Genomic DNA, 22449 nt, shown 5'->3' with positions numbered 1-22449 from the left:
TCTCTAGTTGTGTTTTCTCTGACCATATTCGGACAACTGCATTATCATCCATTTTATCAAGAAATTCATTCTCCATGGCAAGCTCTCTATTTAGTAATTGAACGTGAATCGACACTTTTTTTATGATGAAAATGTCATGCAAACATAAAAAAAAGCAAGTCAGTACATTTTATACAAGACTAAAATTTAAAATACGCAAGAAACAATAAACAAGGCACCTACTCGGTCGACCACTAGTGGTTTGGTGCAATTCTACCTAAGGTAGGCTTCTATGGTTTACTATATGTAGTTTGGTTCTAAAGAAAGGGTACCTGAACTTGTAGATTCCTCGATCCTCACCCATTATAGGCTCATATGGACCGAGTTTAGTTCAGGGGAATACATTTCCTTATGGCTGCACGGAGATGAAAACCTCACGAAGACATAGGTACGGATATATCCCGAAAGCGATCTACTATCCTGCACGGAGGTGAAGACCTCACGAAGGAATAGTTTTTCACTCCCACTTAAAAGCGTATAATCAAGCGGTTATGCAATACAATATGCAGAGATTAAAAGACTCGAACCAATAAAGCAAACATATCAAAATGATACAGACCATGAAAATGTGATGAGAGGATCGTAATTTTAAATCGAATTTTCAACTTTCGACAAAAAGATAAAAATTAATCAATTTGTGGCTCGACTCTCAGAACAATCCCCAGTGGAGTCGCCAAGCTGTCGAAACCACTTTTTAAAACAAAAAAACGAGTCAACTTTTATTTTAAAAATGAAAACGAATATGAGAGTCGCCACCGATCATTTTTATAAGGTGTGATCGGGTCACCTCTTAACGGTTTAATTTATTAAAACAATTTAGGCCTATGATATTCAGAAAAACGGGTTCGGGAGTCCGTTACGTGCAAGGAAGGATTAGCACCCTCGACGTGCCCAGAATTGGTACCTAATTGATTAGTTAATGTCTTAATGTCGAAAGTTGAAAACTTGAAAGGAATTTAAAATATGATCTTTTGTTAAAATATTCAAAAAAAATTCAAGAAAGGGGCACTGCAACACCCCTAACCCGTATCCGTCACCGAATTAGGGTTACGAGGCATTACTGGACAAAACACAACTCAATACAGACGTTCAGTAGAATTCAAGAATTTAACATTTATATGCAATTCGTTTGAATACAGGTTTAAATCTACTATTTCCAAATCAAAATGTAAGCATTGTATATATATATAAATTAAAAAATATTAAGCTTAGTCAAATTTTAAGTAAGTATAATTATAAATTCTACTTTAACCTTTTAAAACAAAACATAACATTTCGATCCCGTTAAACCATAAGAAAATAAGCCATTTTCGTATGGATATTAATTATATATACAATATATCAAAGTACGACTTCTAAAACATTATCTAGCATATACATGTCGTAAGTTAAAATTTAAACATTTCAATAACGAGACAATAGATAGGGTGATGATCTTTGCTGACGATCCTCGAGCCTGCAGCTTTGTTTTTATCTATAAAACAAATGGACGTAAACTAACAAAGTAAGCTTTTATCGCTTAGTAAGTCTTTAGCATATCTATAATACATATAAAAGAATCATATAATTCCTTAAGTAAATTTATTGAGATCACAAATACCAAATATAATTACTATTCAAACATTGCTATCTTAAGTCATTTTGTTGATATCTAAAAGAATGTATATTTAATTAATATATAAACGAACATATATATTCATTATATGCATATAACCAAGTTATAAACATACTCACTAACTGCATATCTTGATTGCTAGGGTATTTATCACTTGCACTTCATCGAATGCATTTATATATATAATTATTCAAATACATATGCCAAAAGCATATATTTATACTTATCAATTACATGTGCGAATGCACATGTATACTTATAATCCACATATGCGAATGCATACATATATATATCCAACAATTTCATAACAACCAATATACATACTTACTCACTAAACACAAAGAAACGAACGTTTATATGCTCATCAAATACATAGAAACAAATGTTCATATATTTATCCATTACATATAACCAAAATCATATATATACCCAATGCATATAATCACTTAATTTAAACAGATTCACCGGCACTTAGCCTGTTAGGCTTAAAGCCTGATTCAGATCACCGGCACTTAGCCTACTAGGCTTATAACCTGATTCAGATCACCGGCACTTAGCCTGCTAGGCTTATAGCCTGATTCAGATCACCGGCACTTAGCCTGCTAGGCTTATAACCTGATTCAGTACACCGGCTTTTAGCCTGCTAGACTTATAGTCCGAAATGTTTCACCGGCATCAAGCCTGCTAGACATAAAGTCTGAATTATCTCACTAGCGGTAAGCCTTCTAGACACTGAGCCTGAAATCTCATTTCACATAAGTTGTAACTCATATTCAAACTATATATGTATATAAAATCCATACATAAAAATTCAACCCAAAATTTATAACTTATATTCTTGAACCACATGGATATATATAAAGTTCAATCACCAAATCCAACATTAATATCTCAATGATTCAACCGAACACATTTATATATAACTTCATACTTTAGATACTACTACTAATATCATACTATTTAACTTATAACATACTATGTACATTTAACATTCGAATCTCACATATACCTCTATAATTTCATACCCCATTTCAATACAAAACTTATACATGTACATATATACATATTGAATCTAACAAATATGCATATATAATTTTATACTTACATTCAAACAAGTACTTATACTTGTATACTCATACATTTTCAATTTAACATATACATATATAATTTCATACTTATACTCAATATAAGCAATTATATATATATACATGCTTATTCGATCCAAACATATACAAATATACTATACATATATATATGTAACACCCATACTTTTAATAAAATCCAAGAATTTATACTTATATATACATACCTATTTGAACCTCTTGTAAACATATATAACATTCAACATTAACTAAATTCAAAACTTATTCATGTATATACACGTATATCCAAACTTTATATATATAAATATAACATACATACTTTTAACTAAATTCAAGAATTTATTCATGTATATACATATACATCTGAATTTTATATATATAAATATAACATACATACTTTTAACTAAATTCAAGAATTTATTCATGTATATACATATATATCTGAACTTTATATATATAAATATAACAGCATACTTTTAACTAAATTCAAGAATTTATTCGTGTATATACATATATATCCGAACTTTATATATATAAATATAACATACATACTTTTAACTAAATTCAAGAATTTATTCATGTATATACATATATATCCGAACTTTATATATATAAATATAACATACATACTTTTAACTAAAGTCAAGAACATATACATGTATATACATATATTATCCACTATTAGTTCTATATTATTGAACTTTAAACAAACTTTAGTTAACATACATGTAATTTGCGTCATTAATATCAACTTACCAAAGTAAATTCTTGTATTCGCTATCAATAATAAAATTTAAAGTTTCATTCAATTTGAATATATTAATTTTCAGCTTGTCATATGTAAAATCAATATAATAAGCATATATTTAATTTAGATAACATTTAATTGCTAATTGACTTACCTCGGATATCGACGGACACGTTCGACTATTCGACTACTTTCGTTTTTCCCCAATCCAATTTCGTTTTCTTCGTTTCTTGATCTAAACATATTAAAATTTAGCCTTTTTATTCATCAAATCATTCAATTAAATCCAAAAATACATAAATGGGAAAATTACCATTTTGCCCCTAACATTTTACACTTTTTGCAATTTAGTCCTTTTTGCACAAAACACAAAATACACAAAATTTAATCACCCCATACTAGGGCCGAATGTTGCTAGTGTTCATACAAGTCCACACATTTTATTTGTTTCATATTTTAGTCCCTAAAATTTTATTTTCACAATTTAGTCCTAATTACTCAATTTCACCAAAAATTCAAAGACAAAACATGTTAATCTTTCACATATCTTTCATTTTTCATCATCAACTATCACAAAGCTCAAGCATTCATCAATGGCACATTTCAAAATCATTAACAATTCACAAAATTAAGACATGGGTTTTGAAGTATTCAAAGCAACGATCTCAAAAACGTAAAAATTATCAAAAACCGAACAAAAACTAACCTTGAATTAAGCTTCAAAAGATGGCCGAACCTAGCTTAGGTTTCTTTCTTTTTCTTTTCTCTAGTTTCGGTCAAAATAAGATGAAAATGTGGCTTTTAATTTGTTTGTCTTTTAATATATTAACTTTATAATATAATATATTATTATAACCTTTATACATAATATAAAAACTATAAATTATAAGCATAATGTCGTCCACTATCTTGATTAATGACCTAATTTCCTATTAAGGACTTCACATTATAAAGACATTAGCAAGTTAGCACTTTACACATTAATTAGTCAATTTCACATTTTAAGCGATTAAGTCCTTTTATTAAATTAAGCACACAAACAATAAAATTAATTCACGAAACTTTCACACATGTAAATTAACACATAATAAACACAAAAAATAATTAAAATAATTTTAGACTCGGATTCATGGTCCCGAAATTACTATGTCCAATTAGGGTCTAAATCAGGTTATGACAGGCACATTTCACGTTAATTGAGAAAGAGAATCATAATGAAGTTCACGAATAAAAAATAAAATAAAACCAAATAAAAGCAAAATGAAATCACGATGAAATAATCAAAATAAAGAGTAAGTAAAATAAATAAATAAATAAAACACAACACAACACAAAACAAAATTAAAACCAAGACAGAGACAAAAGAGGCTAAATTGTTATTGGAATAAAATTAAAGGGCTAAAAAATAAATTTTGAATACAATTGGGGCTAAAATTATAAACAAATAAGTACAAAAGGACTAAATTGAAATTTAATAAAAACATGGTAAAAATCAAAAGTAAAAATAAAGGACAGGGCGTAATTGAAAAGCGTGTATAACTCAGTGGGACCAAATGGGGAAATATCCCCGCCCTCTAAAATGCACCATTTCGTCAGGACTAAATCGAAAACAGAATAAAATTTGAAGTATCAATTGAAAAATAAAAAAAACTAAATGAAAACAATTTAAAAATGCAGAAAGGTCTAATGCGCAAATAGACCCCTCCACAAAAACACGCGGATCCTGGGGTTTGAGCAGGTCGGGTCGCGGGTTGAAGGGTGAAACAACACTGTTTTGGGTGTCAGAAGCCAAGCCCAAAACAACGTTGTTTTGGGGTGTTTATATAAGTTAAAAAAACTTAAAAGAAAATTGTAACCTCATTTAAAAAAAATTCTCTTCTCTCTCAACTCTCTCTCAGCCTTCCCCCTCCGGCCGAACCTCAGTTATCGGACCACCATGACACCAAGCCATGATTCTTGGCGGCAGTATGGCATGCAGTCCATAGTGGCCAAAAAATACCAAAAAAATCCCCCTTTTATTAATTTGACCCTCCTAGGCCTAAATTTGAGCCCAAAAACCCCAAAATATTAACAATAACACGCAAAAACCTAATAAACCTTTCAGTTTCCGGCCACCTATCCTCGGAGGTGACTTCCTCAACCGTCCACGGTGTTGAAAGTTCAAACACCAAGTGAGTTTCTTCCCCATTTTCCCTTTTTATTTTTGTATGTATGTAAAAAAATGAAAAAAGTGGAATAAAATAAAATTTTAAAACGGAAGTAGAAGAAAAAATCTTCAAAAAAACAATGAAATCAAAGACTACCTTCGAAAATGGCCAATATTTGAACTGATTTTTCTCTATTTTCTTTTGATTCATTCGTAAGTCAAAAAACTAAAATCGGGGCCCTTTTTATAGCCCGAAAATACCACTTCTTTTTCTTTTTTTTCTATTTCTACACTGGTTTTTTACTTTTGGACTCTTCTAGTTCGTTTTGCAGGTACAAGGACATGGCGGCACACGTGGAGGTGCAGCGTGCAAGGAGCAGCGACGGCAGTGGCAGTTAGGTTTCTGCCTAGGGTTTTTTGCTGCTGAAAATGTTGGGTTATTGGGTTTTGGGTATTGGGCTAGTGGGCTAATGTTGGGTCTGTTATTGGACTGTTTATTGGACTTTTATTTTTATTGTTTTTGGTTATTGGTTTATATTTTGTTTATGCGGGCCCGGGCTAAAATTGGGCCCTACAGTCTTGTTATCTAGACTTTGTTGTATTTCTAGTGAATTCCTTCTTGCTTCCATGTGTGTAATACTCTTGTTTTATATTTCATGTAAGGTAAGTACTTCTACTCTACAAATGTGAAATGTGTGTACATGAAAAGTGGTTATTCAGAGTTGTCAGTCTGGGTCTGTAAGATCTGTGTTAAAGTGTAAGAACCATTATTCATGTTTAAGCCACAACCTTCTACTTTTGACAAGAATGATATGGACTGATTTATGGGAATGATATTAAGGAAGTATATTTATGGCGTTGCCTTCGATGGAACGTACATTGAACTGGCAGATCGCGATGCATGAAAATTGTTGTGTAGCCTCTAGTAGGGCAAATGTATATTGCAAACCATATTGGAAAATCACGACAAAGGATACAAACCAAATGAATACGAATTGAATGAATGATATGAATCTGACTATGGATCTGGGTATGTGGCTAACATGAAGAAGTTTTGTGTGAATGGTCATATGGTTGTATTGTATACGCCAAAGAATAGTAAACTGACATATCGGCTGTAACACCCCTTACCCGTATTCGACACCGAAATAGGGTATGAGGCATTACCGGAGTTTACTAATTAATTTTCAGACACTCCATTTTTATCTAACATTCATATTCATAACCAATTTAACTTATACACACCATTATAACAAGAATCAAATCATCCAAAATTACCGATAGAACAAATGGATACTGTGATATATCTCCAACAAGCTTCCAACTCAATCGAGCTTCCGATAATCATTTAAATGCATCAAATAATTATACATATTACCAATAATAATTCGATCTCAATAATAAAACACACACATATATATATAATATTCATTACCAAATAGCATTCACTTCAATTAAAATTATATAGAATATAGCTCATACGAGCTCACCGGACTAAATTGCGAAATACCAAAATTTAGGGACATTTTGGAAATTTTCAATTTTCTCAAATTTCCACCCAATATTGTTCTAAATTTCATTCAATTTTGTAATTTAGATAAATAACCAATCTATTTCATGCAATTTGGTCACTTTTGACATTTTACAAATTTACCCTTAAAGTTTCACATTTGTTCAATTTAGTCCTGAACCTAAAACATGTAAATTGGTCATTTTAATGAAAACTCATGCTATTTAAATAATCATATATTTTCCTCCTCCTCCTCTCCATTCCACATCCTTAATGTATATAACATGCTTATAGGTAACATTATCTATAATTTCACCATTTACTTATATATATTCATTCAAAGCTGTCCACTTGAGTCATAGTCACTAAATTATTTATATCTTGAGATAAAGAACTCCAAATTAAGATCCGTAAATTTTATCTGAAACTAGACTCACATATGTTCTTACCATAAAATTTTTAGAATTTTTGTTTATTAAATAAGTACATTTTATTCTTTAAAATCATCCCTATTCTCTTGTCTAATAGTTCCAACCCTTCTTCACTAAAATTAATTATCTCCTCGTACAGAATTCTAATAATGTTTCTGTTTGTTTCTATTGAAAATAGACTCATTAAGGATTTAAAATATAAATTTAATCCTCTAATTATTTTTCTCCCATTTTTGATGATTTTCCAAAGTCAGTACAGGGGAACTCGAAATCATTCTGACCTTATCTCACAAAACCTACTATATCTCATAATTTACAATTTCATTGCTTACACCGTTTCTTCTATGAAAACTAGACCCAATAATATTTAATTTCATATTTTTTTCATCCTATAATTCAATTTATACGATTTTTGGTAGATTTTCAAAGTCAGACTACTGCTGCTGTCTCGAAACTATTTTAGTGTAAAATGTTGATAACTAAATTTATAACACTTTCATTTCCTTTCTCTTCAACATTTTCCGTCACTTTCTCTTATTTCCCTTTTTTTAGCATAACAAGAATATAGAACCTTATATAATGAAACTCTACCTTAACATTAATTTCCTACTTTTTCAATAATATCAAACTCAAAAGTATATAAAAATCTTGATGTTATTACCTTATGCCATTGATTTCAATCTTTAACTTGATTTTCTCCCTCCTCCAGCTTCTATTTCTTGAATCTAACTTGATATTCTAGCTCCCCCTAGTCTCCTTATCAATTTTCTCTCTTGGTGGCTATGAAAATTTCTTTGATTTCTAAGTGAAAATGGTGAATTTTTTATGGGAGGACCAAATTGTAAAGAAAGAAAAACTTCTTTCTTTTTCCTCTCTTCTCACGTTAGTTTCATGGAGAAGAGATGATTTCTCATCATCTTTTCTTCCTTTTATATTAATCATTTATTAATAAAATAATACTAAAAATCTTAATAAAATAATAATTAAATAACATTTATCTAATTAATTAATTAAAATATCACCAACATCATCATTACCTTCTAGAATTCTCTCTCCTTCTAATTGACCATTTTGCCCTTCATAATCTTTTGAAATTTCATCCTTGAGTCATCACTTAATTTGATAAAATTATAATTTAGTCGCTCAAAATTCTTCACCTTTTCAATTTGGTCCTAATTCATCCATTTTCCTTAGTTTCTAGATTATTCCACCCTTAAAATATTTACATTATTGGTCCTTCAAATTTTTCATATTTACACTTTAACCCCTCAAGTTTTGAATATTTACTCTTGGGAAATAAAATTTTTTCACTTTTGCGATTTAATCCTTTCTTGAATTAATATGTCATAATATACCTTCCATTGTTGACATAACTCAATTTCCTTTTATCACTTTATTTCCTTATTTTACCATATCAGGGATATTATCTTACTTTTTTTTACTTGTAGTAATTTTCGGGGTATTACAATTTCATAGCTAGTTAACCCTTCTAGCTTCTAGAATTCAAATTCTACATTTTATACAAATAGGTCCTTTCCTAAATTAATCACTAAATCGATAAAATTTTCATATCAATATTCTCATGCAACCTTCCTATCATAATGCAACTCATGTCATAATTTTAAAATAAATTTTTCCTCGTCGGATTTGTGGTCCCAAAACCACTGTTCCAACTAGACCCAAAATCGGGCTGTTATAGTATAACACATCTCAACCGTTACAAAGGGGACATAAAATGTCCATTTTCCACCAGCCTATATATGTTCAAAACATGCATATTTCATACCAAATTACAACTTATAACATATTCACCACCTTTCAACAAAGCTAAATCAAACATTCACTTCCAAACATATCCTAGCATCAATACCTATAACTTCATTATCATTCCAAAGTGCCAAAAACTCATCAAATAAGATACACAATATTATCCCAAGCATATATGCAACTTCATGAATCAAACCAACCAAAACAACATCATCACATTCATACATTACGCTTATTTCTACATCAAATTGAACCAAAACATAAGTTTCAATCACACACACACACACACACACACACACACAACCATTCAATACCATTTTCATATACCAAAACTTATACTACCATTTTACATTCAAAGCCAAACAAGCCTATCAATATAAACATGTTATGTCAACCTATGAAACATTAAAACTTAGCCATTTACTTGACTCTAACATGGTTTACAACAATACCAATTCCGTTATGCCCCTCGTAACATTTTAGCACATACAAACCATAATCAAACTTGGCCATTATACATTCATTAGCTCAAGTAAGTTACATTTCAAGTTGGCTATTCACTCACTTGCCACATACGTATCTCATAATAATACCAAAACGTCCAACATCAACACCATCATTAGATCAAGATCATGAACTTCTAAGATAACTTAAACACAAATAGAACCTTATATACATGCCACATATCCGAGTCTAGAACAAATAAAAGACTATCGAATTAGAGGCTGGATAGTGTAAGCTCCGAGTTGATCTGATTGACGCGTTCCACAAAATGCCACCTATAGAAATAAAAACAGAAAATGAAACCGAGTAAGCATTATATATGCTTAGTAAGTCATGAAATTTACACAACATACCTTGACCTTAAAATAATTTAAGCAATTAAATCAATTCGGTAATCAATGTGGCATCTTTAGCGTCCTTGTACTTTCATATTCATTTCCATAAAAGGACCAAATTGTTAGTTTACTCAAACATCAAACCTTTATAAAGTAACACATATATATACGTACAACAATTCAATATAGCATAACATATGAAATCCAGTTCGTACTTAATTAATAAATGGACAAACTTAAGTTCGTATTCATATCACATACCAACCATACTCGTTTGGCAATATAATCATTTAATCCATGTTCTATATTTTCAACCATACTCAACTCATCTATATAACAATAGATTTCACATTTAATATTTCTACTCATATCGTATTCATTTAATTATTGTTTATGCCTCCAGAACTCTAGCAAATTTACTTTGGATACATGGGATAAGATTGCTCACACGAGCTATAAATATGACATTAACATGTACTCGATGCTGCTCACGCGAGCTGTGGAGAATCTGCAACACATACAGAACGCTAAGGTATCCATCAATGGTACAAAGTACCTGTTGTATAAAAATGACGTAATAGTCAACATTGATACATAGTACTTGCTGAAAGCTAATGGCATATAGCCAACACGATACATACTACCTTATGAATATAAACCCTAATGACATGTCATTTGTATACTAGTTATTCACTAAGTTCGCACGGGCCTTAACACTGTCTTAATAACATTTTAATCTTTGTATCATCATTCTATACATATCATTGTTTCACATAAAACATTTGATTTCAAACCATACTATTATCGTATTCATACTAATTCAATCTCTAGTAGTCGTATACACGTTTTCATATTTCAAAATGCAATCCAAATACATTTTAAACCTTGTAATATCATCATATACTCATGATTCAATTATATAACAATTTTCATTCATTCAATACTACACATCTATTCATGTTCATTATATATTTCATATTTTACGATTTAATCCATTTGGTGCAAAAAAAACTTTATATATATAACATTTCTAAGTAACGGTAAAAACAAAATAATGCAAACATAACAATAATTAATAAAGTAAGTCCATGCGAACTTACCTATCTACAACAACCAACGAGAAGTTTCTAATTGATTTAAATCTCGATCTATAATAATTCATTACCAATTATTAGTGTCAATTACCTTATAACATCCTATTCAAGGTAGATGATAACTTAATTCCATTTTACACAATTTTCTTAAAGTTTTGAATTTTATTCAATTTAGTATTTAAAATCGAAATAGTTATATCTTTCAAATTCAAGCTTTTGTTTTACAATCCTATTTCAATTACATTCGTGTACAACCCTCTCAATTCAATAATTATAGAAATTTTAACCAATTTTAAAATATTTTCATTTTAGTCCCTATACTCAAAATTAACAATTTTACTTTACAAATTAAATCTTTTTCATACCTAAGCATCAAATCTAACCCAATAATACCAAGTTTATCAAGCATTCATCAATGATAACATTTAGAAGTTTTAAGAGCTTCGAAAATTAATACTCGAGTTAGCTAAACCGAATTACAACGATTTCAAAAATATAAAATTATGAAAAACGGATTAAAATAGATACCCATGCAAAGCTTGGAAGCCTGGACGAATGGTTGAAGGTTAACCATGGCTTCCCTAATTCTTTTTGACACCCACGGTTGAAGAAGAAAGAAAATATAATGGGTGTCCACTTTTGGTTTCGTTTTATTATTTGCTAATTAACGTTTAACTTAATTTTAACATTAAAATTTAACTTATACATTATTAATTATAAGCATTAACCGTCCCACCTATATAAAACTGGCTAATTTGCACTTAAATCCCTATATATTCATTAATTAAACCTTTTATAAGTTAAAATTTAATAGTGATAAACTTTTACGATTTTTACGATTAAATCTTTATATCTTAATTAATCACTAATTTGACAAAATTACCTATCCAAAATTCAATTCACCTATATATATAATAACTCCACAAACATTTACGGGTTTGGTTTACAGAAACGAGGTCCTCTGACCTCGTTTTCCAAAACCATTAATTTTAGGGTCAAACCACTTGTACTTTAACTAACTGACCAATTAGCAAATTTTTTGGATCAAAATTCACCAAATTCAATATATCACTATATTTGACTCGTGAATATTAAATAATAATATTTACAGATTCACTCGTTGAAACTATGATCTCGAAATCACTATTTCCGACATTACTAAAAGAACGAATTGTTTCAATTCCTCTTAATAACAAATTAACAATACCACTACAATCAATACCAGCTTTGCTAATATTAGCATCCTAGTTAGGCCTCCAGAGTTTCTCCTTACTATGATGACTGGTCTTATCAGAATGCCTAAACAAATGACAAGAATTACACTTAGGAGGCATCGTTGGTACTTCAACACCGATTGAAACCATAGTGCCCTAAATCTTCAACATTAACAAACTGGGGCAACACTAAATTCACATAAACTTCAACACATACATTTGCATATGAAAGCCTTTTGTAGGGTGGCACAATACTATATATTCATATAAAATGGTGAGCCGATGGCACTTGCAATGTAGCTCAATCGTTTTCAAGAAAAAAGCTCCAAAGAAACCCAACTTAATTGAATCCAAATAGGCATCTTATCAAGGTTGAACTCCAGCTTTTGCAAATTTGGTTCCCATTTACGCAACATCACATCATTGGCTTATTTTGAATGTGCCAAGGATCATACTCTAAAACCCAATCCCTAGCATCAGAATTAGAAAACTGAAAAACAAATAGATTATCTCTAGCCAATTTAACATCAACACCACATTGCTTACTCTAGAGCATATCTACAAGCCGCTGCATTGGCCTAAAAACTGTGCCACCAAATAATATTGGCATTTGCAAATCTGCGGAAAATACTCCAAGGTTTTATCTAAACTTAAATCAAATAACTTCCTCCAAGCAGATTGCTAGATTGAGCCATAATAAAGAGAAAAGGCACAGAAATCAAAAGAAAAGAGGAAATCCAACAGAAAAAGTAGAGACCGAGAAGAGAAGCATGAAATTTCTCAAATGCATCCTTATAACATTTTGAAGTGATGTAGAAAAATGATAATATCCTTACTAATTTCAATTATTTATTGGAATTATTGATATTCATTAAGATCTATTGTATTTGGAAGTCATGTGCAGAATTCATGAACATGTGCCTTGTAGCTACATAAACTAAAAAATGGCACGCTTTTTAAGGAACCCCAATGCCCCATTTTCTTTACAAATAGGAATAATGGAACCGAAAAGCAACACGTCTCAATTCTAAGGGAGAGCTAATCAAAACCTATAGCATCCTCTATCACATTTGATTGCACTAACTAGTCAATTAATTAACGCAACCCATTTTTGAGATTAAAAAATTAACAAACCAAACAGTAGTTTTCCCCCTTTTTTATTAGTTAAAAAATTCTTTAATCATTGCTTCCAATTTCATTCTATATAGGTCCAATTATTCGTTTAATTTGATTGGTTGGAGATAACTTATATATATTTTTTTAAATATTGAAATGCAGTCCACCTCAAAATTTTTAAAAAGAAATTCAAATGGCTAGTCCATGAAACATATAATGGAAAGTGTGATAAAAGTGACAAGTCCGAAATGCCAAACCAAATTGAAACTTTGTCACCAACAATATTTAAAAGGTTAAATTTTTTTTTTTAATTTTGGAATTATAGTCTTGGTGAAATGGTAGCTTTAAAGTTATTAAGTTAAATTATGGTATTTTAAAAGGTTATGTGTAATGTAATGTCATGTTATTATTTTCGCATAATATTCACAAAAAGCTATGCCATTTTTACGACTATTATTTGAATCGGGATTAAAAGAATATAAGAACTAAAAGTGATCAATCTGATCTTCATAGAAAAATAATCAAATTGAAGAACATGAATTAAATCCACGGCTAATAACAAATTTTGAACTAAATGATTTAATGACTCACTATTTGAGTAAGACCGATATTTCAAAATTAGGAAGAAATAGATTAGAGTATAAAATTTGAATGCACAATATTTTTAACTAGAGTACCATTATCGAATTATCTCGTAATATACTCAACATATTACACAATTAAACAAATTATTATAAATGTCAGAAATATTTTTTATGATTAAAATAAGTAAGGAGTTCATTTGATGTAAGTGCCAAACATAGACCAATTTTAACATATTTATATTTAATTACATCAAACATTGCACCTTTTATAATTATTTTATATAATGGAAGAAATGGCTTTTACAAAAATTTCCTGGTTCATTGCATGTACGGTGAAACAAACCCTAAGAAATTAAAATACAAAACTCCCATTAAAACGGTTGTTATGGAGTTAGAACTTGGAAGGCGACCTCTATGATTACCAACTTCGGGGTCCACTGAAAGATATGTAGACCTCCGCAAATCAAAGTTTATTGGGACCCACCATTTCAAATCGACACTTCCCACGTGTCTGCCACTTTATATATTATATATACCCAATCATACATCGTTTTTGCTGCTCCATCAGCACAGAAACATGTCTTCACAATTGCCTAATCTTTTCTCATTTCAAACACTGAAACATCGTCGCATCGCCACTCTCAAAACCCCGAGCCCCCATATCAACTGCCTGGCCATCCACGCTAACCTCCTCTACGCCTCCTCTGCCAACGAAATCAGCGTCTATAGTTTATCCCATCACTCCTTTGTCGATTCTTTTAACCACGATCCCACCACCGGGTTCGTCAAGTCCATTGCATTCAACCAAACCAAAATCTTCACCGCTCATCAAGACGGCAAGATCAGGATCTGGAAAATCGATACCCTTTACAAAAACCACCAGCTTATCTCTACTCTCCCCACCGTTAAAGACAAGTTCCTCAATTTCATGTTGCCGAAGAACTACGTTAACGTACGGCGTCATAAGAAGAAGCTTTGGATCCAACACTGGGATACAGTTTCGGGGTTGATGGTAAATGACGCCAAGGGGTTAATGTACTCGGTTTCGTGGGACAAAAGCTTCAAGATATGGAACGTAAAGAACCAACGTTGTTTAGAGTCTGTTAAAGCTCATGAAGACGCCGTTAACACATTGGCTGTTTCCGGTAATGGAACTGTTTACACCGGCTCCGCCGATGGGTTGATTAGAATCTGGGAAATGACGGAGAGACGGCATAGTTTAGTGGGAACCTTGGACAAGCATAAATCGACGGTGAATGCGCTTGCTTTAAACGACGAGGGATCGGTGTTGTTTTCAGGAGGGAGTGATGGTAGAATCCTGGTGTGGGAGAAAAGAGATGATGAGAATGAGGTGGGATATGTGGAATCGTTGTGGGATCATAAAGGGGCGATATTATGCTTGATCAACGTAGGGGAATGGTTTGTGAGTGGATCATCAGATGGGACGGTGAGGGTTTGGCAACGTGGTGGGAAAGAAGGTGGTGGGTTCCATTGTAGCATAGTTCTGGAGGGACATGAAAAACCTGTGAAGTCGTTGGTAGCAGTTGAAACAAGTGTGTTGGAGGGTGTGTTTTCCTTATGCAGTGGAAGTTTAGATGGAGAAATTAGGGTTTGGGAGATCTCAATATGTTCTAACTTTAAAATTCCCATGAATTCAATAAAGCTTGCTTGATTTTTCTTTATACTTTTGGTTGTATACTGATATATTATATGTATATCAAATCTTCTACTTTTTACTCATGATTTCATAGTTGAGTTAATAAATATCTCAACCTTAAGTCGATTAATTTGGTCATGCTGAAAATACGGTTAAGGATGAGGTAAGAAATCTTAGATCATTTAATTTTAAGGTTAAAAATACCAAAAACGTGTGGAGTGTTGCCACCATTGTTAATTGTTGCACTAATTAAACTATTTGTGGGTTTGAACACGATTAATAAAAGCTGGAATAAAATATTATTTAAATTATTTTAAAATATTTTAATTACTCTAAAATAGAGTTTAAACATACTCACTACCAATAACTAATAATTCAGGTTAAAGTCTCTTTTTTTTCTCCAAGCCGTTTGTTTTTTATATTTTATTTTGCTTAGCGGCAGTGTCAGCCTCCGAGCTGGCTATCGCCTGCCTTTATTTCTTTCTTCTTCTCATTCACTATACACGTCTTCTCTCTTTTCAGTTTGCAGATCTATTTTGTGAGTATCTTTGTTGTCTTCACAAGTTGTGATGGACAGATGACGGTGTCTATTCTTCGCTAAAACTCTTCGTCAACTTCTTAACTTGTTTCTATTTTGAGAGTATTTTAGAATAACAAATCATTTCACATGTTGATTTGGACTCATGTTGTCTTAAATTTTTTTTGTTTGTTTTTCCATTGTTTAATAAGTGTTCAATTTAGAGGTTTTTGTATGCTTTTGTAGCATGTTTTTTAGTCTTACTTATGCATGTAATCTTAGTTTTACAAGTGACTTTAGGGATGATTTTGTTGTTCTCCTTTCTAGTTTGGTGAATGTTCAATTCTTTTGTCAATTTTTTGCTCGCCGCTTTGAACCATTTGGGATTGATTTCCTTATCGTATTAAATATTTGCAATCACTCCAAATATGTCATGCTTGAGTTGTGACCATGTCAATTGTCAACGTGTCATAATATTCTATTAATGCTGAGGCTAAAGCCCTTGTCTTGTTGATGGAACTCGTCATTCACCATTTACGACGAGTTTTTACTATTATTTTCCCTCTGGATTGTATGGTTCTATTCATTGAATAAATTAATGAATTTACCTTTCAAAAAAAATTTAAGGTTAAAGTATTATTTTAAATTTTTTTAATTACTTTTATTTTTATAAGTAAACTTTTTATTTATTTATTAACGTAATAAAATAAAGTTATCACATGAATAGAAGACTAAGTATATAAATAGAGATTGATGTGATATTTTAATTATGACTTAATTAGTGCTATCAATTAAAATTTAAGTTTAAATCTATAAATGTAACATTTAAGAAAAATCATCAATAACAAGAACAGAAATTGTTAGCATTAAAAGTTAAAATATTCCAAAAGAAATATTCAAATGACAATGGCACATATGTAAGATCATTTTAATTGATGATGACATTACATAATATTATTATTAATTTTAAATATTATAAGTTGTTTATTCTGTGCTAAACAAGTATTCTTTTTACCATATAAGATTTTAATAATTATTTTTAATCATCATTATTAAATGTGTTAATTAATTTAATGTAAAAATCTTTCATATTTAATCAATTTAATTTCCTACTTATCATAAATCATTATTATAATTGCTTACATTTTTATTTTAATTTAATATTATTTTCAACTCCTTTTTGTTTATAAAATATTATTTATTTTAAATATTACCTTTTTATATATAAATTTATAACAAAAATAAATGCATTCAAGATTTGAATACATATAATTTTGGGGAAATAGAAATCATGTGATTTAAGTAAATAATAGTGCAACATTTCCTTTAACAATAAATAATACCAAAATATTGTTTTTGGTTCCTTAAGAATGGTGTATTCAAAAGTTGATCCTCATGAAATATGTGTTGTTGCAAATAATATAATATGGTGTTGAAATGATTATGTCCAGTTAATTTGCACCGTCCAAAAGTGGTTAGCTGACTTCATTATTCTAACTTATTTAATGGAAAGAGCTAAAGTGTAGCTTTGAATCCCCCCAATGTATACCCAAACATTCTTCACCTTTGCCATTATATTACTCTAATTTTCATTTTCTAAACCATATTTATTTTTTTTAATTAAGGTTAAAATATGTTGACTTTCATGACTTATTCTTTCTACTTAAAACTTAAATTCTATTTTTATTTAAATATCTCCGATTCAGTCATTAAAATCGTATGTATTTTTGTTAAATTTTGTTTACTTGAAATTTTATTAGGTTATATCCTCATATGACGTGACATATTATTAGTAGAAAATAAACCTGTTAAATTGAAAAATTTTGATAGAAACTACTGATGATGATAATGGTTGGGTTAGGATTTTTATATTGAAGAAATAGAAAGATTGAATTTTTAACTTTTAAAGTACAGAGACTGTTGATACTAGGTATCAACAAGATAAAACAAGGAGAAGGTGGTGATGGCGACAAGGAGGCCGGTTCACATATGACAAGTGGAGAGTTGAAGTAACTAAGGAGGACGAGGGAGGAAGGAGAAGAGAAAGGAATTGTGCGTTTGTTTGCTAGGCATTCTATTATGGTTGTTGAAAGGGGAGAGGGCCTCATTCATTGTGCCTTGGGGTATTTATAAATGGAAGGTTTCTCTCCAATTACATTACGTCATCGATAATCTCGAGATAAGGTGAACTTGTTGCATACTAGTTGTCATGTACAACTCTGACATTCCCTTTGTTGAGGTAATATGAGGTTGTTAGACCTTAGTGGTCCTCTCGTGGTGAATGATCCTGCTGATAGCGGGTGGCTAAAGACAAGTGCTTTATGTGAAGCATGAAAGTGATTGGTCACCCAGTGAGTAGGATGGCAATTCGTGAGTGTTTCCCGATTGCTTCTTGTGATGCCACATGTCTACATGTCTGGTAGGGGTATAATATAGACCAAAGCTCAAATTATGTCCAAGTAGAGGGAGTAATAGCAGATTTTAACCAATAACTAAATATTCCAACCCAAATTAAATATATTTAAATTAAACATATTTTGGACACTTCCTTTGGTCCACTAAACATACATAATATTGATGTTTGATTGCTTAACAGATTTTTTTAATTAAACCCACTACTGAGAAACTTCACGTGGTGTAGCTTCTCTGGAATTTGTAATGGCTGACATGTGTTTTTCCAACAAATCTTTGTCGCTAGAGTGCTTTCAACCTGTCTTGGTACGAGGAAATCAAGACAAAATTGGTCATACACACACCTTTAATATTCTTACAATCAAAGCAAGTATATGTGCAATATATGCAATGCTTCCAAACGTATTAGTAGCGTTTAGTGTGTGTTTCTTACGTTTTAGATAATTCAAAAATATAGCCTTCTAAATATCACTCACTAAATTAGAATTTAACATGTACTTTTTGGTGTTGAGAAGAAGAAGAAGAATTACCAGATCAATCTTTATTTTTTGAATTACAATTATTTAATTATATTTTTTTGGATTTTCGAAATATTTATATATTTAAGTTTATGTATATTTATGATAGAAAAACAGGTGGCGCAATCTGATTGGGTTTCTATTTTTTAACAACCTTTGACATTTTGGATTGAAATTGTTAACAGAAGCAAAATTGACGAATACTAAAATGAGAAAACTGATATAATTTGGGGGCTTAAACATGAATAAAGCCAATTATGAACAACAAAAGCTGACCAACAAACAGCTTTCCGTCACCTTTTCGTAGCATAATATTGCATTCCAGTTAAGTGGGAACATGTGGGAGACCATAAGGCAATTGCAGGTGCTTTATAGTAATTATTGTTTAAATTTTTTTATAAAAATAATAATACTTATAACTTAAATTGTTAATTTGCTTACATTTATAATTTATAAATTGTAATTATTGTTTCTGTCATAAAATATACAATTCCAGTTTAGAAAACTGTACGTATAGTAAACACTTATGAGTATTCTCTCTCTTTAGTTGCAAGTAAAATTAATAAGAGAATTGATCAAAATACACTGCAAAATCAAAAAAAATGGAAACATAAATTTCTATTTCTTAAAAGCTTTTGGTTTCGGTTTCTCCCACTGACACCAATGATGCACCACCGCTAGGGGGTATTGGAAGGTTCGGAAACTTTGATCAGCCCACCTTATGAATCCTTTAGCTCAATGGGATTGGTTAATAGCATCAAGGGATTGTGTAAATCAGCATTGGACGGGGTTGGTTCAGAATGTGTGCCGCCAGGCAAATCGGGCTGCTGATTCCATGGCTAAGTTCGCGGTGGTTGGCATGATGTCCATCGGTTTGATGAACCACCTTCAGGTTGTTCGAGATGAATTTTTTGGCTTCCTTTTGTAGCCCTTGTTGATGTTTCCTTGTACCTAGGGCGTTGTCCTCTTCGCGTTACCAAACATATATATTTTTTATTTCAAAAATAATTTCGGGTTATTATTAAATGGATTAAATAATTTATTTAATTTTGACTTTATTTTATTTTAAAATTAAGAAATTGGACCTTATTTATTTTAATGGTTTAATTGAAAAATATGAGTAAAAATATAAATAATTTGAAGGTAATTATTTGATATACAGTAGGAAGTTTTTATTTTATAAGTGAAATGAGATTTTGCCACATGTCTTATTTATTTATTAAATTTTAAATACAATTTAAGGACACAGAGAAAAAATCGTAATCTTATTTGTGGAGTTAAAACTTTTCGTTTCCAAAAAGAATTGTCATGTATGTTAAGAAAAACCTTTAAAAAATTTCTCTTTATTTCTCCAAGCCGTTTACTTCTTATCTTTTGTTTTGCTCAGTGATGGTACTAGCCTCCAAGCTAGCTGTCTCCCGTCTTTTTCCTCTCCCATCAACCCTTTCTTTCTTCTTCTCAGATACCACACATGTATTCTCTCTTTTCATTTTGCATATCCATTTTATGAGTATCTTTGTTGTCTTCACAAGTTATGATGGACAAATGACAGTGCTTGTCGTTCGCTAGAACTCCACCGACTACAGTAGTTTTTCTTGGAAAGTGGGCGACACTTCGTCAACTTCTTAATTTATTTTTGTTTTGAGAGTATTTCAGAATAATAAATGATTTCACGTGTCGATTTGGACCTATGTTGCCTAAGTTTTTTCATTGTTAAATAAGTCTTCAGTTTTAGAAGTTTTTTTCTGTTCTTGTAGCACGTTTTTTAGTCTTACTTATGCATGTAACCTTAGTTTTACAAGTGATTTTAGGGATGATTAATTTTGTTGCCATCATCTCTAGTTTGGTGAATGCTCAATTCCTTTGTCAATTTTTGCTCGCCGCTTTAGACCATCCGAGACTGGTTTTCTTATCATATTAAGTGCTTGCAATCACTCCAGATATGTCGTGTTTGAGTTGTGACAAATCCAACTGTCAACGTGTCATAATGTTCTATTGATGCTTAGGCTAAAGCATTTGTTGTGTTGATGGAGCTTGTCCTCACCATCTAGGACAAATATTTGTTTTTTTTTCCCTCTAAATTATATGGTTCCATTCATTGAATGAATTAATAATGAATTTACCTTTAAAAAAATTTCATTTAAAAAATTCATTTCCAATGTTCCAAATAATTATTCATAACTTGAATATAAAATTACCCAATTCAAAATAATCGATATATTTAATTAAATGTGAATATTGATTAAACCTCAAATATTCATAATCCCAAATAACCCAAACCCAAAATGAATCACCCTAAAAACTTGACTTTCAAAATGGAAATTACTCAAACAAAAAATGATCCAAACCCGAGATTAATTCAAACTAAAAATGATTTGAACCAAAAACTAACCCACCTTGAAATAATCCAAAAAATTGAAAATTTAAATTGCATCCAATTAAGGGCTACTTTAGCATTACTTTTGAGAAGTACTTTGGAAGAGTGGTTTTGGGAAATACTTTTGAATAGTTTGGTTTAAGATTTAATTGTTTAATATTACCGTAAAAAGTATTTTCATAAATAAAATGTTCATTTTAGACATGGTGTTATAAAGTAATAAATAAACATTTAAATAATACCCAAATTATTTAATATTATGATATTTTAATAAGAATATAGAAAATTATTTATTATAATTTGTTGTTAATATTTTAATATATGAAAAATAAATTTTAAATATTTTTAAGTAATTAACCCAAGAAGGGAAAGTATCATGTGTTGAAGGGGTGAAAACATAATTAAGTTGTCAAAAGTGCTTTTGGGAGAAAAACTAAAAAAAAACTTGTTCGCTTGAGAAAAAATACATTATGAAAATCTAAAAATTTGATTCAAAAGTTACTTGTTTACATTTCTGTTACTTCAAAAGTACTTTCATGTCAAAAGTGCTTCTAAAAAACACTACAAACACAGCCTAAAAGTAACCCGATACATCCAATTGATAGGTCTAACTTTGCGCGCTATAATACATGACTTATGGTATTTCTACCCAAATATTCTAAAGGTGAAATTCAGCTATTAGACCCTGTAGTTTGTATAAATTGTGGATTTAGTATATGTATATTAATTTGGTCATTTTCTGTCCATGTACTTTTAGAATTT

The 22449-nt window shown here is 30.6% G+C and overlaps 1 protein-coding gene across 1 annotated transcript; it reads left to right on the top strand.

Annotated features, from left to right (window-relative positions):
- The first annotated feature begins 14782 nt into the window (after positions 1–14782).
- LOC105788535 (protein JINGUBANG) lies at positions 14783–15878 on the top strand. Its single transcript, XM_012615479.2, has one exon. It carries the CDS (start codon positions 14784–14786, stop codon positions 15876–15878), a length of 1095 nt encoding a protein of 364 aa, XP_012470933.1. The 5' UTR covers position 14783.
- The last annotated feature ends 6571 nt before the right edge of the window (positions 15879–22449 follow it).

This window comes from Gossypium raimondii, chromosome 2 (genome assembly GCF_025698545.1).
Source record: "Gossypium raimondii isolate GPD5lz chromosome 2, ASM2569854v1, whole genome shotgun sequence".
NCBI lineage: Eukaryota > Viridiplantae > Streptophyta > Magnoliopsida > Malvales > Malvaceae > Gossypium > Gossypium raimondii.
This window is presented reverse-complemented; position numbering and strand designations above follow the sequence as displayed.

Excerpts from the sequence above, each read along its gene's own strand:
- LOC105788535 (XM_012615479.2), top strand. The coding sequence starts at position 14,784 with ATGTCTTCACAATTGCCTAATCTTTTCTCATTTCAAACACTGAAACAT.